At 43.1% G+C, this 9,094-nt stretch overlaps 1 protein-coding gene across 7 annotated transcripts in view; it reads left to right on the top strand.

The window, feature by feature from the left end:
- The first annotated feature begins 1,475 nt into the window (after window positions 1–1,475).
- LOC132835294 (polyunsaturated fatty acid 5-lipoxygenase-like) overlaps window positions 1,476–9,094 on the top strand; it is a 58,517-nt gene continuing 50,898 nt past the window's right edge. For 5 of the 7 annotated variants that reach the window (XR_009647299.1, XR_009647297.1, XR_009647296.1 and 2 more), the window contains exons 1-3: window positions 1,476–1,693; window positions 4,017–4,236; window positions 8,058–8,244. Coding sequence is in view for 1 of the 7 variants with exons in the window: in XM_060854714.1 (XP_060710697.1) it covers window positions 1,544–1,693; window positions 8,058–8,244 (337 nt within the window). In the remaining 6 variants the exon portion in view is untranslated. The remainder of the gene's footprint in view (window positions 1,694–4,016; window positions 4,237–8,057; window positions 8,245–9,094) is intronic. The other 2 variants (XM_060854714.1, XR_009647300.1) reach the window with 2 other exon arrangements.

Here is a 9,094-nt window from a genome sequence, read left to right as displayed (position 1 = left end):
CTCCCTCTTGTGCATTCCTGATTTCATTGGTTGCACCAGAGGTGTGTCTTTGACTATGACCCCAACCTCCTAACTCTCTGAGGAACAGCCTCAGCATGTGCTCCACAAAGAATGTGCATGTTTCATCCTTCTGAAGATCAGAGAGGATAGATCTGTTTGATGCAATCACTCCTCTGCAGTCAACACTCTCATCTTTGGAGTCAATGCAGTGAGTGTTAAGATTTCACTTTGGATTCTTGGTTGAACTCAACTGCCTTTTACTTCAGAAATAGATAGTACCTTAAGATTACTCATCAATTACTCATCTTCCACAGCAGGTGATTTAAGGATCCAGAGAAGTGCCATCTGTAGGCAGGACTGATGGAGAGACGGCAGTGAGACCATGATGTGCCCCATGGTCACAATCCCTTTGGTACTGGGAGGAGGCTTCCTTGTGGAGCAGGGGGAGTTAGGAACTTGGGCACCCCAATCATACTGTTTGCGAAAAGGAAATCTAATTCCGTCAGGCAGAAATATGGAAAGGACTTTTGTTTACTGCTGCATCTCTTCCTGCATCGAAATGCTTCACAGCTTCTCAATCTATCTGGAATTCTCTCATAACGGGAGACAGTCTTGCAGGACAACCAATCTGATGGGGCATTGCTGCTCACAGCAACAGGGGCACAGTCCCGTGCCCATAAGCTTGGGTATCTCACCACTGTAGCAGATTTGAATTTACACCCTGTGTTTATTTAGGAAAACTAAAATGAGTCATGGACAATAATGGTTCAAGAAGGCAGCTCATCTGCAGCTTCTCAAGGGTATCTAGGGATGGGGTGATGTCCATAAGTCACAACAGAATAAAATAAACTTGCCTCCTTAGGCTCCTACCTTACTCAATACACAAAACAAGCTAGACATCTGGAAAACTCAATATAGAAATCAGAGCAGGTACCTGGCAGATTCAGTTCTCAGCTTGCTGTGGGGGGAAAAAGAACTGTGATGTTTACGCCAAATTGTAACTCTGGTCACAATCTGTGAGCATAGCCATGTGGATCTGCCTTCCATTGACATTGGCATACAGTAGCCAGCAACACCTCATAACCATGCTGGCACTACTCTGGAAGCACAGGTCTGTACTGTAGGGCTCACTGGAATTAGCATTGAAAGTCTGCACTGTTCACTTGCCCTGTTAGTGCATATACATTTAGCACCTACGTTCGGTGTTCAGAGCATCGGCATTTGCATTGGGCATAGAGTTGTATAGATTTCCTTGCCACTTTGATTAGTCACTATTAATTATTTTCTTAGTATTATCTCTTTTCAATAAGAGTATGGAATTTGAACCAAAGTTTCCTCCAATCTCTAAATATGAAAGATCGAATCTAAGGTAAAAAACGTTGGCCTGTCAAGGCATGTATCATGAATGGAATTTTCTATCAGATTATAAGTCAGCTGGTTTCCCAGAAAAATCACTTTTTTTCTTCATATATGAACATTGCATCCACTTCCTTGTCAGTCAGTTTTGCCACAGTCAAAGATCTGAATTTCTCCCACTGCTAAAATGATCGCCTACAAAGTGACCATTGAGACTGGGACAATTTGGGGTGCAGGAACCTGGAGTTATGTTTACTGCACCTTGATCGGAGAGAAGGGAGTGAGCCACAAGGCCAGCGTCAACCGATGGCTGCATTTTGATCTGAAGCAAGGATCTGTGAGTATACATACGACGAGGGGTTTGAGAATCTTAGAGACAGCAGCATTGTACTGTAGGCAGGATGTTATTAAATTGGAAAGGGTGCAAAAAAGATTTACGAGGATGTAACTGGAGGGGGGACAGGGAGCAGTTTCAATTATCACGAGAAGCTGAAGAGGCTGGGACTTTTCTCCATGGAGTGAAGAAGGCTGTGGAGTGACATTGTCGAGTTTTATAAAATCATGATAGCATAGATAAGGTGAATAATAAAGATCTTTTTACCCAGGGTTGGAGTCCAAAATCAGAGGGCATAGGTTTAATGTGAGGGGGGTATAATTCACAAGGGATCTGAGGAGCAACTTTTTCTTACAAACAGGAGACACAAGCTGCCAAAGGAACTGGTTGAGGTGGGTACAAAAACACCATTTAAAAGACATTTGGACTGGAACATAAATTTGAGTTATATGGGCTAAATGCAGGCCGTTGAGGCTAGTTCCAGTTAGGAAACCTGGTTGGCATGGACAAATTGGGTTGAAGGCTCTGTTTCCATGCTGTATGACTCTGACTTTAGCAGCCTATTGTAATTGACATTACATTAGGTCGTGCCAGTACATTGGAGAAATTATTTCAAAAATAAATACATGCATTTATACGACATGTCTCCAAATGCTTAACACTGATGAAGTTTACACTATGCAATAGCACTGGAATTACAGACAAAATTGCATGCTCAAAAATAGCCTGGGTGTGGGTTTCCTTCCATCAGCATGAAATATTAACATTGTGGCAAATCCAAAAATGCTCAGGTAATCTGGGGCAGTAAAGGTCGAGGTTGGTGTTGTGATGTTGATTTGAAGGATGAACACACTGGCCAGAGCATTAAGGAGATCCTGCTTGCTGTTCTCCAAAATAATGCCAGAGGAGATTTCACATCCATCCATGCAGGAATGGGGGCCTCTGTTTATCATTTCATCTGGGAGCAACAGCACTAACAACACAGCTTTCCCTCAATGCTGTACTATAGTTCCAGCCTTGGTTTTTCTGCTTCAGTTTTGTAGTACAAAGTGAATGCAGAATCTTGTAACTTTAAGATAACCATGCTACCAATAAATTAGCCAGAACTTATACTTTGGTATGATGAAAGGCCAGTTTTAAAAAAATAGTTACTTTCTCTTACAGTGACGAATGTTGGTCATGCTAGTGAACATAACGATTCAATCTCAACAACTGCATCCCAATCTTTATATTTGTCCCACGCTCTTGTCTTTGATTCTGTTGCCTTTTCTTCTTTCAAATTCTGCTGTGTTGGAAACTCCTACCACTTAAGAATTTTGTGATGTTTTTTCTGCATTGTTGTCAGTCTTTATCCATTATGTAGAGGTACCAGGGAATTTTCTGCCCTACTTTGAGTGGTGTTAGACACTTATTCAAAAGATTGCAAAAGAAAATCTTGTTTGTGGTTTTAAACATACGAGCATCTGGGAAATGGGGGCAAATACTTGCCAAGCCAGTAACATCCATATTCAGCAGAATACGGGAATAGGATAGTTAAGAAGGCATATGGGACACTTGCTTTCATCAGTTGCGGCATAGGATACGACAGCAAGGAGGTAATGTCAGAGTTGTACAGAGTCAGGCTGTAACTGAAGTACCATGTGCAGTCCTGATCATCTCACTGCAGGAAGAATGTGAGAGCGTGAGAGGGCATACAGAAGAGGTTCACCAAGATGTTGCCTGGAATTGAGAAATTGAGCTATAAGGAGAGACTAGATCGGCTTGGATTGTCTTCTTCAGAGCAGTGAAGACTGAGGGAGGGACAGGATTGAGGTGTATAAGATTGAATGGTATGGACAGGGTGAACATAAAGCAGCTGTTCCCTTTAAGTTAATGGGTCAATCACGAGGGGCATAGCTTGAGGGTAAGGAGCAGGCGATTCAGAGGGGATTTGGGAAAAATCCTTTTCATTCAGCAGATGGTGGGAATCTGGAATGCAATGCCCACGAAGATAGTGGAGACTGGAATGCAATGCCCACGAAGGTAGTGGAGACTGGAAACCTTAAAACCTTATAAAAAAATTTGGATCAGTACTTCAAATATCATAACATTTAAGGATATGGAACAAATGCAGGAAATTGGGTTGCCAGCTTTCCAGTGAAAACCATTCCAGTCTTTTTAACCTTTCCTCACAGCCAATGCCCTTGAGACCAGGCAACATGGTGGTGAACCTTCTGTGCTCTCTCTTCAAAGAGGCGAAGGAGTATTGCTCCGAAAGCTTGTGATTTCAGATAAATATGTTGGGCTATATCTGATGTCGTTTGATTTGTGACTTTGTCCTCCCCAGTCCAACACCAGCATCTCCACACCATGGCAATCATATGCAGTGAAAGTGAAAGACCAGATATAAATCATGGCCACAGGAACATACGCATAACTGGAGAGGTTGTACCTCAAGGCCAGGTGACTGAACAAGATGTGAATTCACCACCTGCACAGACACAAGTCAGCCACCAGATACAGGGGTCTACTGTATATTTCCATTAATGGAAATGGAAAAACAACAGGTAACACAGCAGTAACAAATGATGTAGGAATGACACAGCCCAGGGAAGAAACAATACTCTAATGAACACCCGATAACAAAGTGCACGCTTACACTATCTGGCCAACCTGATTTATAGATCATAATGCTTACTGTGCAGAAAGAGGCCATTCACCCCTTTGAATGTACACTGACCCTCCAAAAAATATGCCACCCTTAACCACCTCACCACCCCATCCCTGCATGGGGCTTCTCCCATGACTAACTCACCTAACATGCAGATCCCTGGACACTATGGAACAATATTTAGCATGGCAAATCCACCTAATAAAGGCTATGTGGCACTAGAACAAACAGGCTATGGGCATGCAGCGTTCTGGAGCATTAAACTTCAATAAATTGCTGGTATATTGGAAGGGTCAATAGCCTTTACAATATCAGTGCTTTCAGCCATTCCTTGATTTCATGTGGAGTGAAACAATTTGGTTGGAAACTGGCATCTGTGATGCTGGCTACCTTCAGAGGAGGTTGAGATGGTCATCTGTTTGGCAATTAAGATTGAAGAGTGTTGCAGCATTATCTTTTGCATTACATGCTGGACTTCCTTGTCATTGTGACTTGCTTAGTTGTCCACCATTCATGCAGGACTGCAGAACTTCGATCTGTACCTTCAGCAGGATGACACCTTTTTCAGGGATACCTGGTGCTACTTCTGATGTGCCTTCTTGAACTTTTCATTGAACCTGAATTAATCCCTGGTTAAATGGTAATGATCGAGTGGGGATTTTGCCAGGCCACGAGGTTACTGGTTGCAGATTGTGTTGGTGTACAATTCTGCTGCTGCTCATGGCCTACAGCATCTGATGAATACCCAGTCTTGAGCCACTAGATCTGTTTGAAATCTGTCCCACAACACAATGGAAGCTATTCTCAATACGAAAAGATTTTGCCCAAAATAACTGTGTGGTAATCCAAGCCTAAAAGGAGGTTGGTGGCAGCAAGTCTATCCTTCAGCAAATTAATCATCATGCAACATGGTGAATAGCAATGCAGATTCCTCTAAGCTCTGAAGAACTCTACATGTACAGCTTTCAGAATGTTGCTTGTACAAACTGGGAAAATCGAATATTTGAAAACCCTACAGTAGAATCACGATGGCCAAATGCAGTGTGGCAATAGAAAAAAAAATTCAGAACTGTTAAGATTGACACTGAATCAAATGTGAACTAGAAGCTAGAAATGAGTTATGCTGGCAGTTCTAAATTGTATTCGATGCTGTTAAACTGTAGGACCAGTACCCAGTTGAGCCTCAGTTGCAGAGTGAATAGACATTGGAAGCTCTACGAGCATATTGGAAATCCCTGTTGGGCAAGGGATAGTTATAGGCCAAAAAAGCTAGTGGAATACTCACAGCTCACAGTGGACATTACCACCATTGTTGGTGGGCATATGAGATACTGCAACAGTGAGGAAAATCAAAGGCAATGGAACTAAGTTTAAAAAAAAGGTTGAAACACAAAAATGTGAGGAAGTCTAAGCTAAAGGACAACTTGGGACTGGCAGTAAATGCTCGCCTGCCAACTTTGCCCACTTTCCATAAATGAAGAAAGAAAAACTGTATACATTAAACAACATCAGGACCATTCACAAATGTTCATCAGAAAAAGAGATTTAAGAAGCCATCTTACTAACAATATCTGGCATAGGGTGTAGGTTTGCTCGCTGAGCTATAGATTTGATATCCAGACGTTTCATTACCTGGCTAGGTAACATCATCAGTGGCGACCTCCAAGTGAAGCGAAGCTTTTGTCTCCTGCTTTCTATTCATATCTTTCTCCTGGATGGGGTTCCTGGGGTTTGTGGTGATGTCATTTCCTGTTCGTTTTCTGAGGGGTTGATAGATGGTATCTAGATCTATGTGCTTGTTTATGGTGTTGTGGTTAGAGTGCCAGGCCTCTAGGAATTCTCTGGCATGTCTTTGCTTAGCCTGTCCCAGGATAGATGTGTTGTCCCAGTCGAAATGGTGGGTTTTTTTTCCTCCGTGTGTAGGGCTACGAGGGAGAGAGGGTCGTGTCTTTTTGTGGCTAGCTGGTGTTCGTGTATCCTGGTGGCTAACTTTCTTCCTGTTTGTCCTACGTAGTGTTTATGGCAGTCCTTGGATGGAATTTTGTAGATGACGTTGGTTTTGTCCATGGGATGTGCTGGGTCTTTTAAGTTTGTTAGTTTTTGTTTGAGAGTGTTGGTGGGTTTGTGTGCTACTAGAATTCCGAGGGGTCTTAGTAATCTGGCTGTCATTTCTGAGACTTACTTGATGTATGATAAGGTGGTTAGGGTTTCTGGCTGTGTTAGGTTTGCTTGTCGTGGTTTGTTCCTGAGGAATCTGCGGACTGTATTTTTTGAGTATCCGTTCATCTTGAATACGTTGTATAGGTGGTTCTCCTCTGTTTTCATCTGTGCTGCAGTGTGTGGTGGCTCATTGGAATAGTGTTCTGATACAGCTTTGTTTGTGTGTGTTGGGATGGTTGCTGGTGTAGTTAAGTATCTGGTCAGTGTTTGTCGATTTTCTGTATACGCAGGTTTGTAGTTCTCCGTTGTCCTTTCTTTCGACAGTGACATCCAGGAATGCGAGTTTGTTGTCGGTTTCTTCCTCCTTGGTGAACTTTATGCCTGTGAGGGTGTTGTTGATGATGTTAAATGTCTCTTCTATCTTGTTTCATTTTGTGATGGCAAAGGTGTCATCTACATAGCGGACCCAGATTTTTGGTTTGATGGTTGGTAGGGTTGTTTTTTTTTAGTCTTTGCATTACCGCTTCTGCTATGAATTCAGATAGCGGAGATCCCATGGGTGTGCCGTTGGTTTGTTTGTAGATTATGTTGTTGAAGGTGAAGTGGGTGGTGAGGCATCTAAACCAAGTCTCCACCAAGGTGACTGATGAGGATTTCACTGTTCCTTTCCCTGGCTGTTGTTAGGCACGGGTTTCACTCTCTCGTGCATCAGCAGTTTCTCTCATTATTTAACAAAAACAGAAATTGGTCTCAATGCTCAGCAGGTCTGGCAGCATCTGTGGAGACAGAGTTGACATTTCAGGTCCAATGACTCTTCCTCCGAAATGGTGGTAGCTATGAAAATAATGGTTTTTTAAATACAGAAAATGGGATGGCGATAGGGTGAGAGTAAACAATAGGTGGAGATAAAGCCCAAAGAAAGAAAAACAGCTGAACAGACAAAGGAGTGGTTAAAAGTCTCATCAGTGTAGTGGAGATCACATTGTGAACAATGAATACAGTAGACTAGATTGAGTGAAGTGCAGGTAAAGTGTTGCTTCACTTGGAAGGTGTGTTTTGGGGCCTTGGATAGTGGGGAAGAAGTAAATAGGCAGGTATTACACCTTCTGGAATTGCAGGGGAAGGTGTCATCATTCTTTATCTCCATTAAAAGTCCACTTGAAGCTAGTTGGGTTTCATGGGCCTCAAAGCCAGGCAAGTAAATGGAAGTGAGACCACTGCTTGAAAGAGTTCTTTCGCACTGCTTGTGGGTCACGAGAAAAAGAAGTTTTGACCCCATCCTCCTTACTTCTCTCTGATGAAGGGCTTATGGCCAAGCTTCGATTATCCTGCTCCTTGGATGCTGCCTGACCTGCTGTGCTTTTCCAGCACCACACTCTCGACTTCTTACTTCTTTTGCCTATGCTTGGAACCAACCTGACAATGGGATACCAGTTCCACAATCAGAACCTTCCACCCTAATTGAAACTTGTAAACATCTCCCTCACTTTGAATAATTGAACTTATGCTTCCCATATTACGGTCTAATTAATCCTTCTGGCGTAATTTACTTTCCAGGTGGGTCACTACAAAATTGCAAGTGATCGATACCTTGGAGCCATTTATTTTGTGGAGCTGCCGTTCATCGGTCAAGATTGCTGGTTCTGCTGCTGTGCGATGGTGGAGATTCCTGAGGGAAACCTCTTCTATTTCCCCTGCTACGAGTGGCTAGCAAACAATAACATACACCTCCAGGAAGGAACCGGTAAGGCGGAAAAGCCAGAGGTTGCTGTGGAGCAGCAAAGCTGACCCACAGAAGTAACGTGCAACCACACAGAGTCCTTCCCAAAGCATTTGACCAGCAGTGAATTAATGAAGTGTAATATAATGGTTGTAGAAAATTCAGCAGCCAGTTTACACACACGAAGTTCCTTAAATGTCAAGGAGCAATAGATAGATTCCCGACATTAGATTAGATTCCCTACAGTGTGGAAACAGGCCCTTCGGCCCAACAAGTCCACACCGACCCGCCGAAGCGCAACCCACCCAGACCTATTCCACTACATTTACCCCTTACCTAACACTATGGGCAATTTAGCATGGCCAATTCACCTAACCTGCACATTTTTTGGATTGTGGGAGGAAACCGGAGCACCCGGAGGATAGTGGCAGGATGCCAAAGAGAGCTCCTTTGCTCTTCCACGAAATAGTGATATATGATCTTTCACACTCCTCTGACATGGTTTTGGTTTAATGCCACATCAGACAGACAACACCCTTCAAGACAAATCTTCCATTCCCAGCACATAACAGCACTTTGCTCCACGTAGGGCAAGTGGACATATGAAGCTCCTGTGCCTGAAGCTTATCGCAAAATTTTTCAAATTTTACTACAAGTCCATCTCTTCAGATAGATTAGATTAGATTAGATTAGATTACTTACAGCGTGGAAACAGGTCCTTCGGCCCAACAAGTCCACACAACCCTTCGAAGAGCAACCCACCCAGATCCATTCCTCTACATTTACCCCTTCAACTAACACTACAGGCAATTTAGCACGGCCAATTCACTTAACCTGCATACTTTTGGACTGTGGGAGGAAACCGGAGCTATAT

Source organism: Hemiscyllium ocellatum, chromosome 44 (assembly GCF_020745735.1).
Source record: "Hemiscyllium ocellatum isolate sHemOce1 chromosome 44, sHemOce1.pat.X.cur, whole genome shotgun sequence".
NCBI classification, from domain to species: Eukaryota; Metazoa; Chordata; class Chondrichthyes; order Orectolobiformes; family Hemiscylliidae; genus Hemiscyllium; species Hemiscyllium ocellatum.
The sequence above is the reverse complement of the archived record's forward strand: the minus strand, read 5'-3'. Positions and strand labels throughout refer to the sequence as shown.